The sequence below is a fragment of the Abrus precatorius genome, unplaced genomic scaffold (genome assembly GCF_003935025.1).
Source record: "Abrus precatorius isolate BTA unplaced genomic scaffold, Abrus_2018 Scaffold9, whole genome shotgun sequence".
In the NCBI taxonomy this organism is placed as follows: Eukaryota; Viridiplantae; Streptophyta; class Magnoliopsida; order Fabales; family Fabaceae; genus Abrus; species Abrus precatorius.
The window spans coordinates 28,826,536-28,851,926 of record NW_020874439.1 but is presented as its reverse complement, the minus strand read 5'-3'; the positions used below and the strand labels follow the sequence as shown (position 1 = coordinate 28,851,926).

Below are 25,391 nucleotides of genomic sequence, written 5' to 3'. Positions count from 1 at the left end.
CAAAATATATATTTTTTAATTTTATTTCTTAGTCTTTTATTTGCACCTTCGAATATAATATATAACTTTAGCAATTAATTAAAAAAAACTTAGTAATATACGTGCATATATATTTTTTATAATCTCAATATTTTTAGCATTATTGTTCTTACTTTAAATACTTTTATATTATTAAAAAAAATAAGCGGGCTAAAAAGCTATTAGTGAAATTCAACAAGGGAAATGGATTAATTTCAAAGTGAAAAATAATAAATAAAAAAGAGAAGTTAGAAAATATATTAAATGATTTATTGTATTTAAGAAATTCTTAGGTGAATATGTGTTTGTGACTGTGATAAGATCATGTAATAATGTTATGTGAATTACATGAAAAATTAGTTAACAATACATGTGAATTAAAAAAATAATTAGTTAGTAATATTTCATGTATTTTTTACCGTGTATTTTCAAAAGAATACACGATACAAATATATAATAAATTTATATAAAAAATATAATGTTATAAGATTTAAGTTATTAATGATATTAAATTTTAAAAATTTTAATATTATTTATTAAATTTTTATTATGTATCTTAAATATAAATTAAAAATATTTTTAATGTATATTTTAAAAATATAATAATAAAGTACATTTTTTAATTAAAATTTACAGAATATATAATATTAAATATAAATTATAATAAAAAATATTATTTAATTTTAATTGTAGATTCTTAATTATGTATTAAAAAATTGATTAAAAAAATAAAACTTAAGTTGAGTTTTTTAGGTTGATCTTAATTATTAATAAAAATAAAAACTTTATTTTGAAAATTTATAATAATAATAATAATAATAATAATAATAATAATAATACTAAAAATAATTTTTTTATTAAAATAGAATTTTAATTAATAAATGACGTTAATAATAAATAATATATAAAATTTATCTTTAAAAAAATTACATTATTAGTATTTCAGTTATTTTATACATAGTGAAACAAATCTCAATAATTAATTTGTCGTTTTCCTTTAAAAATAGAAAAGGACAACATAAAATGAGGATCAGGCACTAGTCATTACACATTTGGCCGTTGGGGCAGATTAAAAACAGCAATCAAACCTTGTCCTCCATTTACTCTTCAGACCAACCCGAACAGAGTAGTTCAGTTTCAGCACTGCTCTAAAACACCAATCACATTGATTACAATTTCCAAATCCAACCAAAGAGTGTGTGTTAGGGTTTCGCATCGCAAGAGAGAAGAACGAAAGAAATGGAAGGTGTTGTTGATCACTTGGCTTTTGAGAGGAACAAAGCGGAATTCGATGTCGACGAGATGAAGATCTTGTGGGCAGGTTCGCCTCACGCTTTTCAAGTTTCTGACAGAATGGCTCGTCTCGTTGCCAGCGATCCGGTAGTTCCTCCTTCATTCTTCGTTATCGTTCATTCTGTGACGATTTCCAAATGATTCACCTTCGTATCTATGCAGATTTGGAACGATAACAGAATTTTATCACTATCACAGTTCTTATTGTTTTTGCACTTCTTTTTAATATTTCTGGTTGTTTTAATTGCGTAATGTCGTGCAATTTTTTGCAGAGGGAAAGTGGCTATTCATTTTACTATTTTTTTTAAGAAAATGTCGGTGCACGAGATTTCATTTGTTAAATTTCCTCAAGGAAAAGATTAAATGTTTTGTGAATTGTGAGTTTGTGTGAAAAATTTGTGGAATTGTTGTTGCTCGGGAATTGTCTGTCGATAAGAAATGGATTGTTATATCTCTATACAGTATCAGAATTGAATGGTTAGTTAATGTTTGCGTATTTCTTCAAATCCCAAATTGTGAAGTTGCCTGGTACCTGTTCCTGGCTTCCTGCACTTTTTCATTTATGGGAGTTTGGTGATGAATGATGGTTTTGACTCCTAAAGTGCCTGAAATCTTGGTTGGTTGTCTGTTGTCTCTAGGCATTCAGAAAGGATAATAGAACCATGCTCAGTAGGAAGGAGTTATTCAAGAACACTTTGAGGAAAGCAACTTATGCCTGGAAAAAGATTATTGAGCTCCGACTTAGTGGTTTGTCTGTCTTCTATTGTTTCCATAATTTGCATTTGGTATCTTGTTATTTTCTTGAATGGGAGGTTGCCTTTCTATTGTTACAGAAGAGGAAGCTTCTAGGCTCAGATCCTTTGTGGACGAACCTGCTTTTACTGATCTGCATTGGGTACTATCCAGTTTCTTGTCCTGATGGCATTCTTATCTTTATGTCTTACCTATAACAACGTATATGGATGAAAATTCTCACAAGATAGATTGATCTCATAAATTCTTTTGCAGGGAATGTTTATTCCTGCTATCAAAGGACAAGGAACTGAGGAACAGCAGCAAAAGTGGTTGCCTTTGGCTCAGAAGATGCAAATAATCGGTTGCTACGCCCAAACTGAACTTGGTCATGGATCTAACGTTCAAGGGCTAGAAACAACTGCAACATTTGATCCCAAAACAGACGAGTTTGTAATTCATAGTCCCACACTGACTTCCAGCAAAGTGAGTAAAATGAGAGATGAATTATGAAAGCCTTTGCTGGTCCTTTAAAATGCATTTTCATTCAGATATAAGATTCTGGAATCTTAAGATGTAGTTGTATTCATTCATTCATTTGGACAATCAGCGCAAAGCTGCTTGTACCTATTATTTTATTTTTTATTTACTATGTTTTAATGAGTATTTGCCTAAGATGATATATTTTTATGATTATTGATTATTATCGCCACTCAATTGATGCTGATTTAAACAGTGGTGGCCTGGTGGATTGGGTAAAGTGTCAACACATGCTGTTGTTTATGCCAGACTAATTTCAGATGGTCAAGATCATGGAGTGCATGGTAGTTACAAAGTTTAATCACCCAAATTCTGCTATTAGATTCAGACTTAAATTACTTAACAATATCTCCAATTTGAAGGCTTCATTGTCCAGTTGCGGAGCTTGGATAATCACTTACCTCTTCCTGGCATAACTGTTGGTGATATTGGAATGAAGTTTGGAAACGGAGCATATAACTCTATGGATAATGGGGTTCTAAGGTTTGATCATGTACGAATTCCAAGGAGTCAAATGTTAATGAGGTTAGTTTTATTTTACTTGTTTTTACCTCCCTTCGCTCATAAGAGGAAAATCCAATAATCAGTGTAGGATCCAACTGTAAGATATCTAACTATTGTCCCACATTAGAAGTATGAATTCTAGTGTGGGGTTAATAAAACCTAGAGCTTTCTAACTACAATGACTAGTTTTTATTGTATGATTTACCCAAGGTTTTTATCAATTGGTATCAGAGCCTTCCACCATGTTTCTCAGTTGCAAACCAGCAATGTGAGTGGTGTCTCTAACATTGCAGTGTTTGCTAGAATTAGTGCATAGCTAGCCCATGCGGGTGCCAAGGTTGTAGAGCGTGATAGGATGTTAGGATTAGGATCTAATAGTTAGGTATGGGACTTGAGTCCCACATAAGTATTGGATTTTAGTGTAAGTTGTGGTGTGGTTTTCTCTAAGTTCTTATTACATAGCTGAGGGTTTCACGGTGTTCAATTCATGCATGATCTGTGACGAATGTCTAGCACCTTTCATAACAATCCACAAATAATAATAAAGATGCTGATGATGACGATATCAACAATGCATTTGGCCATTTTAACTCGGCTGAATCCTCTGTTGGAAGATTGGTTAAAGTATTCTGTCTAAGAATCGAGATAGTGAGTTGAAAGGGAGGATCTGTGTCAAGATAAATATATAGTAACCTGAACTTTTTTTTTTCTGGCTCATAAGTTGCTCAGTGCCCCATATCAGTTTATGTTGATAGATTAAGTTGATGACTTTTTTAATCTAACCAGGGTTTCACAGGTTACAAGGGAAGGAAAATATGTACAATCCAGTGTCCCACGACAATTAGTTTATGGTACAATGGTATATGTAAGACAAACAATTGTATCTGATGCATCTACAGCTTTGTCACGAGCAGTTTGCATTGCTACAAGATATAGTGCTGTTCGAAGACAATTTGGGTCATATAAGGGAGGTCTTGAAACACAGGTAAGCTGTAAAATGCTTTTGTTTATTCATGTGTGCTGCTGGAACATTCTTATTTTTTTTATAACTTCTTGAGAGATCTTGTAAAATAAAAAGGCAATTATTTCTGACCAAAAAAAAAAAAAAAAGAAAACTGAACCAAACATGAACTAGTGTGAAAATTTTAATATTGGTTGTCTAGATTCAAAGCAGTCATGCATTACACCAACATATTCTGTTCTATACTTCTACATAATTTGTAATGGGAGGGTTGAGGGTTTCTTACATGTCTTGGACATCAAACATATGATATTAATATGTGTATTTAGATCTATTGACCTGTTAAAATAATAAATGTGTGGCTGTGCTTGAAACCTTGTTTTTGTGAAGTTATAAGAGCAATGAGATGATGGATTGGTATGTGTATTTTGCTGTTAAATGTTTTTTCCCACTATAATGCTATAACTCCTGTCTATTCTATGATATGTCTCACTTTCTGCTATTATATTTTTTATCTAGGTGATTGATTATAAAACACAGCAAGCTAGGCTCTTCCCGTTGTTAGCTTCTGCCTATGCCTTCAGATTTGTTGGTGAATGGTTAAAATGGCTTTATACGGATGTGATGAAAAGATTGCAAGCCAGTGATTTTTCGACACTACCTGAGGCTCATGCATGCACTGCAGGGTTGAAGTCATTAACTACATCAACAACCGCTGTATGTGATTACCAATCACTAATGCTCAACATTTGATTTTAATTGCCAAATTTAGTTGATGATTTAGCTGTTTTACATGAATGTAAAATATGGTTTGCTTTTGAGGCAATTTTACTTGCCTTATGTTATGCAGCAGTTTATTGAGATTCTCATAAGTAATACTGACAGAATGCATTCCCTGATTTCTGGTGTTACTATATTATAATTTTAATGCCCTCCTTTACTTCTCTGTACAGGTTAAACCTCATTTTCTTCCATTCTGTAATTGTTGCCCTATGCTCAATAATTTTTCTGATTTTTGTCTACATTTCTTGTTCATGCATTTTGTTTTGTTATTTGAAAGATGCTGTTTTGTCTTGTTTGTGCATTTTTTCATTATAATACATTGCAATTAACCCATTAGCATTCATTATTGCCATCTATATGTCAGATAGCAAACTGTATTTGTGATATCCTATTGTTGTGCTTTTATTACCATTTTATAGTTCCTATTGTATGGCGTTCACTTTGTAACATCTTTCAATTCCTTGAAGTTCAAATTTAGTTTCTTCGATTTGCAGGATGGAATTGAAGAATGTCGCAAACTATGTGGTGGCCATGGTTATCTTTGTAGCAGTGGTCTCCCTGAGTTATTTGCAGTCTATGTTCCTACTTGCACATATGAAGGAGACAACACTGTGCTACTTTTACAGGTTTTTATTAAATGTTAAATATAGCTTTTACCATCAAATTTGGTATTATTTGTTGATACATCTTTTTATAAAACTCATCTGTAATTAGGACTTATTGCAGTATGATAGCTTGCCTATTTGTGGCGGGCTGGGATTTTATTTGCTTGTATTAGTTGTGTTCTCAACTTCTCATACATTATTGTTAACATCTGCATCTTTTGTGTAGATTTTGATATTAAGAAAATATATGTACTGATTTTTTAAGATTTTAGGGGTACCAAGTCTATAGTATTTGAAATGGAAAGAAAGTCCCAGCAGGATAGAAATGAGTAAAATAATCATTATTAATTTTATTATTTACCCACATGTTGCGGGATCTTCATGCTTTGCACAAGTATTCCCATATGCCCCTTTGACATTTATGCACTTTATACATTTAGTATAGTCTGATTTGTGAGGTTTATTGGATATTATTAACTGAAAATGGTCTCGAGTTCTTTGACAACTTCTAGAAGATTCATTATAGGTGGCAAGGCATCTCATGAAGACTATTTCTCAGTTGGGCTCTGGAAAAAAGCCTGTTGGTACAACATCTTACATTGGACAAGTGGAGCAGTTGATGCAATATCGTTCTGATGTTCAGAAAGGTATAATTGTATAATGAAATTGGATTTGGTTGAGAATATGCAAATTCTAACCCTGGGACAATTTATTGATATTCCCACATAGATAATATTATAAACTTTGCCTGTTTCTTTCAGGAGTTATTATTTTTTCGAAAATCTTAGATATTTATGGCAGCTTATCATGTGTGTATGGTAGAATCAATTATGTGCAATCTTAGAAACTAATTTAGGTTTGTAATCTTTAAAATTAGGACTGAATCATTATAGGTAACGAAAACATTAATTATAGAGACCACATATGGAGTATGGCCTATTCAGAGAAAGTTTTATTCCTAATCAAGCTGTTCGGAGGATTCTTAAGGTGGTATCAAAGCTAAGTTTCAATCTGTTTCTCACCCAACAAACTCTAAATTCATAGTGCCCACTGCTCATCAGTAAATTTTTCCACAATATTGGTGATCCTCCCTACCACAACTCTTTCCATCACCTCCATCTGCCCCTCCCATGTGTTACTGTGGGTTGTAGATGTCATGCTCAAAATCACGGGCCAAAATCCCACATTTGCCTCAATTTGAATTTTCATGGCAATTTTTTCAGATAGTCTTCAATTATGTTTGTTTTTAGCTTTAAAAATATTAGAGTTTGAAACCCATCATTTGATCATCTACGCAAAAAAGTTACCTCTGCTTCAAACATTGTCATCAAGCCTAGTGACCCAGTGCACACTGGTATCTGTTTTTGGCCCAACCCCCTACATTTTCCACTCACTGACGCACTCCTTGCAGGTTGATGTTCTTCCTTTGGTCTTTATTCACACAACAGAGCTCAGTCATGCATCGCATCTTGTCTGTTCATTTTTTTAATCTTATGTTCTGTTATATTCTTGCTTATTTATTCACTCTTCATAGCTCACAGTTCTCTGATTTTTATTTTTTTTATCTAATATGTTGTTTTTTCAATTAGTTCCACCATCTTCCTTTTTTTATGACTTGGGATTATTTATATGAATGTTGTTAATTTTGGGTAATTTTCTTATTTGGTAAGCATTTACATACATGTGGTATAAATTTAGTTTTATCTGTAGTCTGTATATGTTGGCAATCTTACTATCTGCTATCCCAATATAGCACGTTTTTTGGTCAGCCATTCAGCACCACTATCTAGGATTTCATAACTCTGCTGTAATGTCTAACTTGAAAACATTTTTGCTAAGGCCCTTAGCGGTCCTTGGTTCAACTATATATTTGACAAGCTTGGTGCATTTTATTTATAGGTACCAGTTTGAGGGGGTGTGAAAAAATATCTTCTATTTATGGTAGCATATAATGTATATATGGCGGATCAATTAGGAGTAATTGTAGGAACTGATTTCTGTTTGTTTATCTTTATAATTAGTCACTGTAATTCATACTTACACCAATATATATAGTGACTGCCTATGGACTTTCTAGACACAATTTATCCCTAATCAGATGATTCTTATAATTTGAGTTACTTATATGGTTGTTTTGATTGTTTGCAGCTGAGGATTGGTTGAAGCCTAATGTAGTGCTGGGAGCATTTGAAGCTAGGGCTGCTAAGAAGGCTGTTATTTGTGCTCAAAATCTTAGCAAGTTTACCAATCCTGAAGAGGGTAAATGACTTTCTACTTAAACTCACAAGCTATATCCTCATATACTGTGTTTGATTTTCTGGTGTTTGCTGAGAGAGACTGCACAACCAGAGTGGACTGGGGTAGTGGTTTACATTGACTGATCCAATTTGTGCCTGAGAAGTGATTTACTTTCACTGATTCATAAATGCTGGTGATATTGTCAATGGCAGGTTTCCAAGAACTCTCAGTTGATCTAGTTGAGGCAGCTGTTGCTCATTGCCAGTTGATTGTTGTTTCCAAGTGAGCTTCTCGTTTATACTACTCCCACATAATGTATGTAGTTATATGTGGTGGATGGATTGTCCTTTGGGTGAATAGCCTTTTAGTGAAAGGAGCCCAAAATATACAAATCAATTGATATGTACTTTGATGAGTGATTGTACAAGAAAAAGATAAGATAAAAAATGATAGTGTACGTGAGAATATTAGAGTAACATTTATAGTAACAAAAGATGACTAAAATCATAAAAGGTAGTTTGGTTATGTGCAAGTGCAAAGAAGACCTTCAAAGGCAGCAATAAGAAGAGTGAATTGCATGACTTTTAATTCGATAAAAATGGAGTTGAGAAAGACTAAAAAAAGCCTTAGATAATGTTATTGAAAGAAATCTTTTGATTAATTATATTTCCAAAATTTTGATTTTTGATCGAGATTAATAATGTGTGATGCATGTAGCTGATCTCATCTAGTAGGATAAGATTTGGTTGTTGTTGTAATTGTTATGTACTTTGATGATATTCTACAATCAAGTTGACCAACCTTTTGCTTTTCAGATTTATTGAGAAGTTGCAGCAAAATATTCCTGGAAAGGGAGTGAAACAGCAATTAGAACTTCTTTGTAGCATTTATGCGTTGTTTCTTCTTCATAAGCATTTGGGTGATTTTCTTTCAACTGGCTGCATCACTCCTAAGCAGGGTTCACTTGCAAATGAGCAGCTGAGGTCCTTGTATTCACAGGTTTGTCCCAAATGATTGCAACTCATTCGCCGCTTCTGTTGTTTAGGTTTTTATTATATTTAACTGATTGTTTATATGTTGGGTTAGGTTCGTCCTAATGCAATTGCACTTGTTGATGCGTTTAACTACACTGATCACTACCTTGGTTCGGTTCTTGGCCGTTATGATGGAGATGTGTATCCAAAGCTGTATGAGGAGGCATGGAAGGACCCACTGAATGACTCAGTTGTGCCAGATGGCTTTCAAGAGTATATTCGACCAATGCTAAGCCAACAACTTCGTAATGCTAGACTCTAAATAAATTTTATAGCTGGACTGTTGATGCCGGAGAAAGTTAAGCATACTTTCAATTTAAAGCCGTTAATGAAGTTGTATGGAAGAAAAAATAAAAATGTTCACTAGCATGCTAGTGGAAAATCCATAGTAAGCTTATTTACATTAAGCTATTTATAAGAGCAATTAGTGCTTCAGGAACAGACTGTCAAACAGTACTTCTATTTAGATAATTTGTAGTTTGCTGTGCTTCAGAATGATATACAGGTAAAAAGCCTGTTCATGTTTTTTTTTTTTTGGTGAAAAAAAAAGAATCTAAATAACTTACTCATTCGACGCATAGTCTTGCCTTCAAAAATTTTTTTACTGGAAATTCCAAAATTTTCAAGTGTACGTTTTTTCGCTTCTTTCCCATCTCTCATATTTGATACAGCTCGAACAGGAAAGTCCAATTAGACAAAAGAAAAAAAAAAGGAAGATAAAAGTCCAGAAACTATATTGACTCTGTCGAGGGTCTTATAAAAGTTTTAATAATTTTTTTTATAAATAATGAGTGAAATTCTCACACGAACATGTGTGAGCAATTTATCTTGTTATTTTCTGCCCAAGCCAATTAAGATTCATTTAAAAAAATCCTATAACGTTTACAAAAAGCTTTTACCGAACTCAGCGCACAGATAATGTTCTGCAACAAAGGAAAATAGAGAAAGTTTCACAAAAGCACCTGTAACATCTCATATCCTAAACGAAGTTCTAACTCCTTGAACAGACATCGACGAAGAAGAATCCTGGAGTGGCAATTTCTAGTACTGAACCGGTTAAATAATCTGGAGAAGCTTCGAATCCAAAATTTAGCAATAATAGGCACAATTTCACCGTCAATGCTTGTGTCGAAACCCTATTGTGCATAAACATGTCCTAATGCAATTAATTTCAAATTATTTAATTTTTAAAAAAAAGTAAAACATAATTTTCTATATTTAACATGCAAAACGTATGTGGCCCAAAAATAACAAAATAATAAAACTTTTTTAAATTAGAATTTTATTTTTTTTACCTTTTCTTTTAAATTGCATTAAAAAAGACTCCAAATTAGTCTAACAGCTAGGTAAGGGTGAGCAAGCAAAGCTAAAATGTATCTGAAGACCATTTACGATTTGAATTTAAACGAAATTAGTTTTATCAAATTAATTCAATCTTAAAATTAAAAAATTAAGGTGATATATTTATGTTAACTTTGTTTTTAAAAATAAGTTTATAATATAATTTAGTATATTTTTAACTTTAAGGCACAAAATTTAATTTATCAGATATTTATACATAGATTTAGAGATAAAATTAATTTTAATTTAAATCAACTAAACATACTGATTAATGAAAATATGTTTGCCTTCTTTGAATATGATTCTAGAAATACAAACATTTTTCCAACACACATTTAGAGATAAACTATATTTAGTAGAACGAGATGAAAATTGCAAAATTGTAACTTTCAGCTGTGAAATTAGCTTAAAATTGTAAATTTATAATTATATGTAATTTATAAAATTAAATTATTTAGCAAACTAGCTATGACTTATTTATGTTAACTGAATTAAAAGAACATCATATTAATATAATATTCAAATTAGATATAATTTATTTTAATATATTTTATTAATAAAAATAATATTATTGATTTAAACAATAATTTCAATTTATTTTTAAAAATATTAATTTTAACATCTTATATCAATAAAGATTATATGAATTAGTTTAAATAATTTATTTCGAAATTTATAAAGTATTATTCATCTACTTAATTTTTTATCAACAAAATATTAATTATTAATAAAAGATGAAGAATAGCGAAAAAAAAAAGCAGAAATAGTAAAAAAAAATTGAGAATAAGATTAACATACTAAAGTTTTAATTGTACTTGAAAGATAAGTTATTTTTAAAATAAAAATAAAAATATGAATAGTTAACTTTTGAAAGTTAATAATTTTTCAAAAAGCAATAATTTTTTATTTTGTATTTACTGAACAACTTTACAAATTAATTAATAAAATTAATAAATTATAAGCTTTTAAATAAATTATAAACTACATTTATCAAACATATAGTCTTTAACAACTATAAGACGCAGTATATAAGTTCGAATCAGATCATAAAACCGTTATAGGGATCATTTTACACTTATTTAAAAGTTGATGAAAAGTAAAAAGGAGCTGGATTTAGGTTTTTAAAAACCTCGTAGGTCTTATATGAACACATATCAAGATTTTAAACCTCTGAGTTTATATCTGGGCTAAATCTTGATACGTCTTCAACGGTTCAAAATTTTAACAAAACAAAATAGAATTTGGGTAATAAACAGCCAAATGATGATGAGGATGGAGAGCTTAACTTCAGTTTATTCGTGGAACACATGCTTAATTGAATGAAAATCCACCCTAGTTTGAGAAAGTCACACTTGTTTTATGGATTTTTTTTTGCTTCTTATAATTTTTTCATTTGTAGGAAATGGAAAGTTCACTTTGAAAAGTAGTAAACATTTTTTTAAGAGAAAATTATATATCTCTCTCCTGAAAAAGATGGATATATCATATTCCTCTTTATTCTATTTTAAAATTATATAACTCTCCTAAAAAAATTAAAATTTATTAGAATTTAATTTATTTTAAACTTTCATTAAAATATTATTAAATATATATTTGACATTTTTTATTAAAATATTATTTTTTTTAAAATTTTACCCTTCCTTTAGCAATTTTTAAGAAGTTCAAAGAATTCAATGCATCTTTTATTGATTAGCAATTCTTTATTATTGTTATAAGAGTTTTAAAGATTATTTTAACATCAAATAATAAAAATAAAACTAGAAAAAATTCACATTTAATAAAAGCATATAAGATATAAATGACTTGAAAAATTCATATATTAGTCGGCAACATTAATAATACGCAACAGTTCCTTATACAAGAAATCAATTTAGTGAGTTTAGATCGATCTGTACGGCCACAACGTCGATGACTACTCAAAAGAAAAGAAAAAAAAAACCATTGCATGAATCCAATAGTAAGAGATTTGAAGAACACGAAGGAGCTTCAATTCAGAAAATGGCTGTCGAAGAGACACTTAAACACAGCATGAGGAAGAGAAGGGAGAAGGGAAAAAGAAGGTAAAGGAGAGGAAGAGAAGCAGCAGAAGAAAGAGAGGGGTGTAGCAGAAATCGGGTACTAAAGCAAAAGAAAGAAAAGGTAAAAGAAGAATCACAATTTGTATAAAATAAAAATTCAAAGAGGCACTAAACTAAAAAAATAAGTTATTAATCACCTTGACTTGCTAGCATCTCCCAGAAAATGGGTCATGCAAGAGAGGATTTACGCGTGAAAGGAAGAAAGAAAAGACTACGGTGGAGGTGGAAGGAAGAAAGGAAGAAAGGAAGAAAGGAAGAGAAAGTTGTATTATTAGAGTCAAAATTTACCTAATTGCAACAGTAAACACCATAGGTTAACCATAAACAATTATATTCATACCAATTAAATGATTGGAACTAGTTTAACTTTAATTTTGCGGCATCATCACCAATTTAATGTTGAATCTCATTTTGTAAACAACGATCGTATTCATATATCATCTTCACTTCTCTTTCATATTATTTATTATAATTTTTTATTTCTCTTCTTTCTCTTTCAGTCTTTTATTAAATTATAAATATAATGAGCATATCTAATACTCTCTTTCTTTTAGTGCTGCAAGGCCGTACAAATGCAGAGTTAAGTACTTACGACAAAACTTTTGTAGAAGACGTACGGAGAACGGAGAAAGAAGAAAGGGTCATAAAGAATGCTTCGTGGGCTTTTAGCCACCACAGAAACTGTGGATATTCGTAAGCAAGATTGATAATGATTAAGTGCAATTAGCATAACGTAATTTGTCTTTTAAGTTATTCATGATAAGTAATTATTTAAATATTTTAATTAATAAATTTTTGAATTTTAGTCTTTTATATATTTTTCTTGAAAGAAGGTTCTTTATTTTAAACAACAGATTTATTTTTTTTTGCAGTTTTAATTCGAATTGTAATTTTGCAATTATTTGCTTGAGTAAGAAATTTTGGTTAAGTAAATTTGACAAAAAAATTAATTTATATTTAAACTAAAAAAATCGTTTAAACTAAACTTGTAACAAATTTTTAAATTTTATCTTTTCCTTTTTAAATTATGAAAAATTTAAGAAATCTTTATGTAATATCTTTTAGTTACACTTTATGGTCATTTTTATTGATAATCATACGTATATAAATGACTTTATTTTTAGAGTTTTTTTTAAACAAATAAAGAACAATAAAAGTTATAATATCTATTATATAAATTAAAAGTTTCTCAATCCTTCATATTTTCAATATATCTTATGAAAGAAGATTTGGTCAAGTAGAAATTTTAATACTACAAAAATTTAAGGTCTTAAATCATATAATATTATAATTTTTTTAATCAATTTTTTAAAGTTATTCTTCTTATAATTTTTGTCATAATTTTTAACAATTTAACTTTACTAATACTTAAAACAAATAGTTTACTTTTTAATACATTTAGAATATGATATATATAAAAAAATTTAGTAATCAAATAATTATTGATGAGAAATGAATATTTTTAAATTATTTTTTAAAGGAAAATGAAGTTTGAAAATTGTTTGTAATTTTAACTTACATAATTTTTTGCAGTTAAACATAATTTTATTTTTTTTTTGGTTGCAGGATCTGAATCCTTTAAACATTTGCGACTCTTCCGTCACCTGCAAGAGAAGGAATAGGTATCTATCTGCTCTTTAAAATCACTTTTGAATAAAGCGATTTGAAAGTTACTTCTAAAGAGTAGTTATATTATTACACTTTGCATGTACTTTAAAAAATGAAAAATAGTGTAATTTTTAATTAATTAGTATATATAATATTAATATTATTACATTTATAAATCTTTTGATATTTTACAATATATCGTCAAACAATTTAAAAATTTTGTTAATAAATAACTGCATTTATATGTGTCATCGGGCGGAGGCTCTATATCTCCTGATTTCCCATAACTGTCACGTGTGAAATTCTGCTTAGATATTTTTTTTACGCGCGGTATGAATAATGTGTGTGTGTACACAGGTATGAATCATTTTAGATTTAATGAATAATTTTTTTTAAAAATCGGGTTTTAGGTTAGTTAATAAATGTAAAATAATAAATGAAATTTATTATAATTAAGTAGGTCGAAAATTAAAAACTAACTGTTATATATTTTAGTTTATTAAATATCTTTAAATTTGGATAATAAACTTTTTATTTTACTTTTATTTATAAATACCTTTTTTAGAAAAGGTTTAATAAATTTATTAAATCATTCTCAATACATTAATAAATTATTATTTTTAAATAATAAATGTTGTGAAATTTAAATGTAACAAAAATAAAAAATAGAATTTCAAAAAATTAAATGGATAAAGAAAGAATTACTTAAAAATAACAAGGACAAAAATTATAAAATAACTTTTAGTTAGTAGTTGAAAATAAAAAATACTAGTATGAATAGGGTTCAAAAAAATGCTAATAACTACTATTTTCAGCAACTTTATCAAATAGTATTATTTTCATTTAAAAACATTTTAATTAACAAAAAACTGAAATACTTTTCTAAACACACTCATATATGTATCGTACAATTAGGCACACTAATCCTCTGAAGTAAATATGAAACATCCAATTCCAAAGACAGCAAGACAGCTAAAAATCTAGCTTCAATGATTTTCCCCTTTATATTTAATTAAAATCCACAAATTAAAAACTTTGCTATTTGGATAATATGTCTTTCCTTTTATAAGTTTTTTATTTTTAATTTCTCACGATGTCTTCTCACTTAATAGGCCTTAAATACGTGAATATGTTTTTTTGAACATTTAGAAAATTGAAACAATTTTTTTTTTTTTACTATTTGACATTTTATTTTCATCAAAGATTGCAGATTTATTTATAACTCAATAATATGCAACTTGAAATTATAAGAATAGACATACAAATAAGAACAATCCTTTAAGTATCTAACTTCAATTTTTTTTTATTAAAAATATAAAAGTACAATAAATGTATTTTTATAAATTATTATATTATTAATTATTAAAATTTTATTGAGTTAAACTTAAAATATTTTTATATCTTGAATAATTTAATTAAATTTTCTTTCAAAAATTTATAATTTTGTCATTTATTTTTATATTTTTTCAAATGAGTCCCCTAATAAATGTTTTGGTTAGGGGATCTAGTTGCTCAAGTCGCGCATTTGAGTAATTCCTGATTGAATTTATTTTATTTTTATAAATATTAAATTTTATCAATTTAATTATTAAATTAAAAATTGTATGAAGTTTATCAAGTTTTCAAAAAAAATTATAAATAAAAAAGTACTGAATGTTTCATCAAATAACTTTTATGAAATATTTGTTAAGTCATAATAGAATTGTCATTTAGTAAGTTGAAAAATCAATGTTTTGTTAGTTTTTATTTTGTAAATAATGTGTGAAGCTTTTATTTTTGGTAAAGAAGAAAAGAAAATTATGTGAAGATTTTATTTACCTATTAATATATAGTTTTTATTTTCATCATTATTTTTCTTACTTTCTCGCAGAATTGGTGAAATAGCGTTAAAAATGAACTTTGAAAAAAAAAAAAAAGGAATTTAAATTGAATAATTTGATAGAAAGTTTATCTTGAGATAAATGATCAATAAAAAATTCATAATAATATAAATAATCATGAATTTATTTTTATAGTTCTCTTATTGGGTGTTTGGTTCAAACTTTTTATGTAAACATGCAAAGCTAGTCAAGAACTATACAATACAGAGATTGCTACTATTTTTCTCTCCTCTTCTCACTCTCATCTAATGACATGCTCCCTGAGAGTGGTTCAAAATTGGAAACCCAGAATTGAAGTCCTGTACTCTTAGTACCTAATCTATCTAGCAAAAAAGGAAATTTCCTTATACCTTTCTTTTTTCTCATTTGTTATAGAATTTTGTTGAGTTTACATTATGATTTTAGATTTGGTTTTGATTATAAATAACTAAATTCAAAACAAAAAGCTACGGTGGATCTTAATTATTTGTTGAACTATTTATTTCCTAGTTTCAATATATTACTTTATATGATATGCTGGAATTTGACCATTCTCAATGTAACTGTAGTTAATTAGCTATTAATAAATGAAATTATAAGATTATCAAAGTTTAGGTTCAGAAGGATCAATCGTAATTTTTTTTGTTTTCAATCAATTAGCATACAAACAAAATTATTGAAATTTTTTATACTTTTCTTAATTGTTGCTTTATATGGTCATTGAGAGAAATAATTAAAAAATATATATTAATATGGTATGATTATTAGGTACTAATAAACTTAGAATAGATGATTGACAATTAAGGAAAAAAATATAAATTATACAGAAATTATATAATAAAAGTAATTGCATATGTGAAACCAAAATTTTCAAGCTTTTAATAATTGAGCATTTACTTGTGATTATTTGGGCGTCTTGTGATTCATTGATTTCTTTGTTTTTACGTACTATATCATTTTCTTTAATCTCAATTCAAACTTCATCTTCTGGATATTTGTGAAATAATTAAGCGTTCGATTATTTTAATACTTGCCTTAAAGCGTCTATAGGTCGATATTGTGAGTTCTTATTCCTATATTACTTGTTGGGTAAAAAAATGCCCATTAGAACAGCATAATTGTTTTAGATATAATATTATAACTACAATACTAAAAATAAATAAAAAATTACCATTTACTTTTAAAATTTTAAAAATATTTCAATAGAAAAAATATTTTAAAAGTTAAAAATATGAAGGATTGAAAAATATATATAATTAAAAATGAAAAGTATTCTAAATCAAATAAAAAGTTTAATTTACCACGCACCCAAGCACCAAAATAAAAGGCTAAAATTACCATTGGGTCAAGGATCATCTAAGGTCCAATCTATGTCATCTTGCTCAACACTCCATTTGTCTAAACTGAGAATCCCTATCTATTTACCAAACACCATGCACGCTTGAGAATTTCAGTATATTCACCAGCTAGAGGTGCCCACTTATTTTTTTGTTTTACCTCATGGGTTGGGTGGGCTAACTTGATTGTGACTCACCTGTAGATGATGAGCCTTATAAATATCATGAGTGTAGTGTAGACACCAGACAAACACCATTTTTCACATATTAAAACTTTATTTATTTACGTATTGAATTGAGTGCTGAATTGTCTTTACATACACACCCCGGCTCACTCTCCATTGCTTGGACAAATTCCGAACTTTATTCTTAAGCCTCAAGTAGATCAAGTGGACCTTAACCTTCTTTGGATCAATGATGAGCTTGATCATTTTGATGTTGTTTGTGGGAAGCCGCCAAAATCTAGTAGGAAGATGTTGTGAGAGTGATTTTTCCAACTGCTTAGGAAGGTTGACCGAGGAGATGATATCAACCTCTATGTAAACAAATGATCAATTCCCACGTTTGGCAACAAGCTCAATCCCAACGTCAAACTTTGGATCCCATATAGAAAAAGAACGAGCCCAGAGAAGGTAACAAACTATAACTTTTCCCTAGCCTTTTGAGAGGGTCCTTCGAATCTTGTCCTCTTCAGTGATGATTGTATTTCCTTTTGTGGTTGCTACTAATACTTTCGTTGTTTCTGCTCTTGAAGGGTATATGAAGAACCAAGCGTTGATTGAACCCTCGATTGAGAACCACCCGCTTTCAGCCTTACTGTCAACTTGTTGGCATCTCATTCTTTCAAGAATACCTCCTTGACTCACCATACTCTCTAAAAGATTGCATAAAGAGAAAAAAAGGTTAGCTAAATCTTAAAAGGAAATGTAAGTTTTAATTTTTCTTTTTAAATACCTTGAGGAAGGACTCTTTTAGAAGTTCATCTATGTTTAGTTTACTCTCCTTAATTGAGTAACTCTGAGACTGTTGAAATGGTCCTTGGATCAATACAATAGATATCAAGGCTCCAAGGTCCCATGGATTATTCTAAAATGGAATAATGTTCAGTATAGAGTTGACTCGGTTGAATTTCATTTTTCCTCTTGTAGGCCTAAACATGGTTCCATGAATTTTGCATTATCCGCAGGGGGTCACCCAACACATGCCATCGTGACTAGAGATATGCTAAAGTTGAAATGGATGTGAAAAATAAGAAGGTTGGAGCCTGATTCACAGATCCACACATTAACAAGAAGTCTAGAATGCCCAACCATTGGATAAAGATGGGGAGGGTACAACCATAGTCGATTCAGCTCTGAGATCTCGAGCTTTGTGAAGGGAAGGCGCATGGGTTACATGGTTAAGATGTTGTAATTTAATGCACGTATATATCTACTCGATTAATATTTTTTAAATTAACCATTCAATTAAAAGTGAATTTTTATTTTTCTTAATTTTTTAATTAATCCTCAAATTCCATTCATCAATATTACACACAATAAAATATTTTCAAATCACCATCAACACAATCTTGTATAAATTCAATAGAATTTCAAGATTTTTTAATATCAAATCCAAACATTTCTGTATTTTTTATTTTAGCTGCCAATAAAATATTTTTTATCAATAAAATATATGTTTTCAATTTATCAAAACCCTTTCTCGCCAATACCCTACTTGACTTTCCGCATGATTTAATGTTATCGAGATTTAAATAGTGGTCTCCGGAATATAAAATTGAAAAACTGGGTTGTACTAGACCGGCCTGCCACACAGCAACACAGTTAACGGTAAGAATAATAAAAAGCAACCTAAAAGAAAAGAATGTTCTAATAACAGTGACATAGTGGAAGAATATAAAATTGAATGTCGTCGATTATGGTCACTGACACAGAGCCACCCGCTTCACCCATTCATTCTATCCCAATAGATTGACCAAAAGAATCAAAGGTGAAATGTAAAAAATGACGAATAGCGGTATGGAGACAGAAAAGTAGGGGCAGATGACGTCTAGACCATACAATTCCTTTAGTTTTATTCATATGAAGTGAAGAGAGTTTCCCTGTATAAACGACAGTAAAGCTATGATTTTACGATACAAAAGCAATAATGAGTAATTTTATGTAGGCCCAACAACTTTTATATACGTACTAAAATATCCTCGCTTTGTGACCCAAAATAAAACATGTGAAATTGAATATATTATGACTCTTGCTGTCCAATTTTATTATCTTTTCTCCACTTTTTGATTTTGGATTAAGGATAACTACATAGATGCGGACAAAGTGACACCTAATCTCTCACGTAATGATCAATTATGCTATGATGATGATACAAAGAGATGCCACTTAAGATCTCATGGAGACACGTATGCGGGATTAAAATTGCCCCTAATTAATCAGGCCGTTCACTGAGTATGAAATGACATAACGCCAAGAAATGAATGAAAATGGGCACAAAAAAGTAGCTTTAATAATTAGCTTCAAATAAAAAGGGTTAACAACAAAAAATTATAAAAAAAATAAAACTAAGCTCAGCTTTTAAAATTAAATTCAAATAATTAATAATAATAAAATTTACTTTAAAAACAATATTTATTGTTATTCATAACTTTAATATAATAGATATTACTTTTAAATATTTATCTTTAATCTTTAAGATTAACAGAAGTCTCAAAATGTGTAGAATGATATATACTTCCAGTTACTAATTTTACACAAATGATTTGACGTAACTACATAAAATTAAATTTAAGGCCTTTCTTATCGCGACTTTGATACACTAATTTATTCAGAGGAAACATTAGCATCTATCTATCATTGGGTAGTTTAAGAACAAGTCCATTATTCATTAAGTCGAAGCTGTAAGGATTTATACTTCTGAATCAAAATGCCAAAAAGAAAGAAAAGAGCGAAAGAGAGAGAAAGAGAGAGAGAGAAGAATATAATGCCAAGTGCATACAATGCAACTGTTTCTCTTTTTCACTTGGACCCATTTCTTTAATATATGAAAGAATTATAAGTACTAAGTAGTTCACAGCTCAACCCACCTCCATTTCAAAGCTCTATTCTCACCGCATTTTCCCTTCACTCACTCCTCCACCACAATAATCTCTCCCAGCCTTCTTCCATTCACTAATGGACATGGAAGAATCTGTCCCCATAGATAGTGAAGTTCAACCAACCACCTCATCATCTTTCACCATTACTACTTCCTCCTCTTCCACAGAAGAAGCAACTAACATAGAGGGAAAAAAGAAGGTGAAGAGAAGCAATGAAGGGAAGCACCCAACGTATAGAGGAGTGCGTATGCGTCAATGGGGTAAATGGGTATCCGAAATTAGAGAGCCAAGGAAGAAATCAAGAATTTGGCTTGGTACTTTTCCCACACCGGATATGGCGGCTCGAGCCCACGATGTGGCGGCTCTCACAATTAAAGGCAGCTCGGCTTACCTCAATTTCCCCGAATTAGCCGCTGAGCTGCCACGCCCCGCCAGCACTTCCCCTAAGGACATCCAAGCTGCTGCCGCCAAAGCCGCTGCCTTGGATTTCAACCACCGGAGCCATGAAGCTGAATTGGAAGCCGAGTCTGAACTGAGCCGAGCCGTTTCCTCTTCAAGCCTCACCCAAGCTTCGTCATCGTCCGATTCATCGTTGAATGGTGAGGATGACACATTCTTGAACCTTCCTGATCTTTCACTCGACTTGAACCATGGTGCTGATGAGTTTCATTATTCCTCAGCTTGGCTTGTAGCTGGAGCCGAACATATAGATTCGGGTTTCCGGCTTGAGGAGCCGTTTCTATGGGAATCATATTAAGTTACCTTACCGAAGTAGACAGCCAATTTTCCTTTTTTGATGTTTGTGCTGCCTCTCTCTTTTTCCTTTGTTCCTTTCACTTTTGGGCTACTTGCTAGAAGCTTGAAGTATCCAGATGGTCCATGGCAGCATGACATGATGGGTCATGGACTCATGAGTCATGGCTTCATGTGGTGACAACATCAAGTATCATCCATGGACAAATAATGAAGATTCACTAAACCCACATGATAGTGAGTTTTTTTGTGCTGTAAATATTACGTCCTCCCCAAAAATATTAGCCTATCATTTTAGACAAGGTAATTAAATTGCCCTGCATCATCTCCAATTTGTTGTAAATTTTCCTCACCTGTCTTGTCATCTGTATATCCCCCCAGTTTGTCAAATTTTATTTTAATTATGTATTGGTGAATATGGAATAAAATTCAGCTGGGTATTTCTTTTTCGTTTTAATTATTGTGCCCCCTCCCCTAGGGGGGTTATTAGAATAATGTAGTTTTGATGACTACCTTTTGTCTTTATGTCCTAATTTTGTTGGCATCTTTTTAAAATTTAATGTTTATTATATTATTGTATTTATTTTTAATTAAGTTCACACCTGCTTTACAAAACTGGCAGGAGAGGCACATCATGAGGTGATGATATAATATCACGACAACTTGCCACTTAAATTTACCTTTTCTTTTTTTCCTGAGTATGCATATATTTTGACTAAAGCTGATGTTGCACATGAGGGAGCATGGTGTAGCAGAATATCTTTTTCTTAGTACCATAATAAAGATACCACTGATACAAATCAGGCTATATATGCTTTCTTGCCAAATTGGTAACATTGACGAGTACTGCACTATCACCAGAATCACGTATAAGTATTAATTGCTTAAATAAGTTGGCTCTAAAGGACCATGTCTTGGAGTCTTCAAATGAATTAGAGGATACAAAGGCACAAGATATGCAGATTGCAGTAGTTTACATAATTTAACAGACTTATCCCACGTAAATATTACCTAATTATAGAAAGTGTGTAAAGGATTTGAGTAGTCCTTATACTCAATTTCAAGAAATGAAAAGTGAATATGGATAAACCTTATGATCTTTAATAAATTGAAAATCGAAGAAAAATATTAAATATCTATAACTGGTAAACTTCAATTAAATTTAGATATACAAATTAATAGAGGTGTTTATCATTTCATTTTAAAATTAGATCATATTATAGAAAAAGGGTATTATTTTTATTTAAAAAAATCTGCTACAATTAGTTGTAGAATCTAATAATTAAATTTAATAAAAATTTGTACTTTCTCCTTTAATATAATAATATTATATTGTTATTTAGGAACATTTAAAAGAATTCATAAAAAATTATAAAAATAACTTATGACTCTCAAACTTTTTTAGCTTGTTTTAGAAAATTTTATGGTCAAATTTATTACACAAGTTTTTATATAAAAAAATTATTCATAAATATTTAATTAAGTTTCATTTTTTAATGTACCATATTAGACGAAAAGGTCCAAATTAATTGTTTTAGTAGAAATGTTCTATTTTCTTAATGTTGATTTAAAGTAATTAAATTCACACTAACAATATCAAATTTGACATCATAAATGTACTTATAACTATATTTTAAAGAACACGAATTTTTCGCAATGGGTGAACATACATTTTGTTCCACTCATTGTCAATTATCAAAATAAAAATATTTGATACACATTTATCTACATTTACAGAAGGGTAGGAATAGAAGAAAGAAAACTGAAAAGTAAGAGAACGTTAATAAAAGAAAACGTTAAATATATATTTAAAAGTAAGAATTATTTTCGAAATTCTTCATTTTTGTCATTTTTTTAAATTTTAATATACATAGGAACTAGGTTAACATTAATATATATATATATATATATATATATATATATATATATATTCCATTTTTTTCATTTAATATTGTGATAAAAAAAACATAGGTAATAATATATCTTTTTATAAAAGCCTTCAATTATTTTTTATTTTATTTTTATATAAAATGATTTATTAAAAAATACACATTAGTTAATTGTTAAAAGTAAAAATAAAAATAATTTATTTATTAAAATTTTTAAAAGATAATCTAAATAAAATAAAAGTAAAATTTAAAATGTCATAGAAGAACTAAAGGTAGTAGTATATATTGCTACAAAGTGAAATTATATATTATTAAGATTTATTATTGTTGTTATTATTTTTATTTTATATTAAAAATAATTTGCTTACATTCTTTATTAAGTAGTTATTAAGGATGAAAATGGGTTAAGTCGGATTAGACTTAAGGATAAATAGGTTTAATTTACTACATAAAACTAAAGCTTAAGTTTAAGTCTATGATTTAACATTGGCTAAATTTTTAACCTTAACCTAGCTTTTTTTTAGAAACTTGACCTAGTCCAATAGCTTATTTAATATAAAGACTTTCAAATAACACTACATTTAAGTTTAAGTTTAACGGGCCAATAAGCCAATAGCCAACGACCTAACAAGCTAGAAGGCCTATTACTAGTAAAATAAAAAACATGATAAGTAATTATATTTAAATACTATGTTTAATAAAAAAAAACATAAATAGTTTCACATATATCATATTTTAATATAATTATATTTAATAACTCTACAAAATTTTATATATCAAATAATCCAAAAGATAACATGTTTATAGTATGTAATCTCAAATAACAAACTAACAATTAAGATGTTTATTATGAAAATAAAATAAAAAGTGAGACTAGAACATAGAACATAACAAACAATTGTTAAAGACAACTTTTATTTTTGATTTATACAGTTATGATTTTAAAGAATTATATTAAGATTAAGAAGTTAAAAAGTATTTGAATTAAAAAGATTAGAATAGAAATTAAGAAATAATGAATTTTAGTAATAAATTAAGATATTTTAAAAATCAGACAAAATTTTAATTAATAATTCTTTTTATGATAAATTTTAATTTTAATACTCTAATAGTATAATTATAATTATTATATTATTAAAGTATAAATACTAAATTATGTTACACATTATGTATTATATATAATTTTTTTTAGACAATCATATTTATATTAAATTATTATAAATAAATAAAAATTATAAAATAATATAATTATTTAATTAGATCGACTCAATAAGTTTGAAAAAAAAATTTAAGCCTAAGATTAATTTCTTTATTTAATTAAGTCTTTTAAAAAATCTAAACTTGACTTTTTAATAAATGAATTGAGCTAGATTAGACTTTAAATAAGCTAAGTCATAAACTTCGATAAGTTGTTTGATCCATTTTTGTTCCTAGTAGTTATCAACAAGAACATGACATGTACAAATATAAGGTGTAAGCATAATATTAAAAAAAAATTATGTAATTAAGAATCTTAATTGTACTTAATTTATAAAATCATCATTTTAGAAAAAAATGATTCTTTTAAAAATGTAACTGACATAAAATCTAAAGAGAGAAAGTTAGTTTACATTATATAATAAAATAAAATAGTTTATTATGCATATTTGTATGTAAAACCCTAAAACGATAGAAGAGAATTCCATTGTTTTTGGGAGGCTATATATCGTGCCGTACGTAATAGGCACGAGAGATCTCAATTAACCACTGCTCCTTACAGCCATTGAGATTCCTTCTTTTGATATTTTTAATCGATGAAATTTCATTTGGTAATTATGACTGCTTCAACCCAATAAACACAGAATTACAATTAAAAAAAAAAACCTTTGAGGTTACGGATTTTTTTTTTGTATATATTTAGAAATTATATCTACTGAAATTAATTTTTTTTAAAAATTACAAAAATATATAATTTAAAAATGGGCAATGACAATATTTAGTATAGATACAAAAATTCAGAAATAAAAGATAAAAAGTGACAAAGTGCCAAATTAGAAAATTTTTAAAATATATTAAAAAAAATCGTTGATGACAATTTTTAAAATAGTAATTAATTTTTTAAAAAGTAATTTAAAAAATCATATAAAAAAGGCCATGAGGTTACCTGTCATCATAGGAAAAGGAGGAACCGAAGAGGAAAGTGCAGTTACACCTCACCACATTAAAGTCCATGTAATATCACTTTCGCGTTATGACAATTATGATTTTATTTGGGATATTGTTTTTAAATTAGTAAAATTATATTAAAAAAAAATTAAGTATTTTAATAAAAAAAAACAATTTTATATAAAATTAATTCTAAAAATTGATTTTAAGGTTCCGATAATTCCCAAAGATGGCCCGGGCATGAATAATGGTTCGTGATGACACGTCTATGGTTGACTGAAAAATTGGTGTGGATTGGGAGACCAATTATTGGTTTCGTTGTCCACAGTTTGATACATGCATTGTCCCCCAAAATTCATTGAGGCATCTTGTAGAAAGATACCAAAGATTTTTATACTACATTCATCTTACAGGCCCAAAAGAATAAGCACCGACTTTCCCAATAGAAGTCGAACACGTTATGTCTCATGATCTTGACCGTTGCTACACAGATTGAAGCATCCTAGGCAATGACACAAAATTTGAACTTGAGGTCATTTTCTTTAATTATCTATAACAGTTCAAATATAAAAT

The 25,391-nt window shown here is 29.0% G+C and overlaps 2 protein-coding genes across 3 annotated transcripts; both read left to right on the top strand.

Annotated features, from left to right (window-relative positions):
• Positions 1-1,045: 1,045 nt before the first annotated feature.
• Positions 1,046-9,283, top strand: LOC113849367 (peroxisomal acyl-coenzyme A oxidase 1-like). Of its 2 annotated transcripts, none has more exons than XM_027479233.1 (14): positions 1,046-1,398; positions 1,950-2,058; positions 2,145-2,206; positions 2,320-2,529; positions 2,780-2,867; positions 2,946-3,108; positions 3,874-4,072; positions 4,568-4,765; positions 5,326-5,457; positions 5,963-6,083; positions 7,585-7,695; positions 7,887-7,956; positions 8,490-8,673; positions 8,761-9,283. In XM_027479233.1, exons 1-14 carry the CDS (start codon positions 1,258-1,260, stop codon positions 8,968-8,970), a joined length of 1,998 nt encoding a protein of 665 aa, XP_027335034.1. In that variant the 5' UTR covers positions 1,046-1,257; the 3' UTR covers positions 8,971-9,283. The 2 variants fall into 2 exon arrangements, with proteins under 2 accessions (XP_027335034.1, XP_027335035.1); XM_027479234.1 differs by having other exon boundaries at positions 1,083-1,359; positions 8,761-9,230.
• Positions 9,284-19,875: 10,592 nt separating this feature from the next.
• LOC113850028 (ethylene-responsive transcription factor ERF039-like) lies at positions 19,876-21,215 on the top strand. Its single transcript, XM_027480334.1, has one exon. The coding sequence runs from the start codon at positions 20,108-20,110 to the stop codon at positions 20,786-20,788; it is 681 nt and encodes a 226-aa protein (XP_027336135.1). The 5' UTR covers positions 19,876-20,107; the 3' UTR covers positions 20,789-21,215.
• The last annotated feature ends 4,176 nt before the right edge of the window (positions 21,216-25,391 follow it).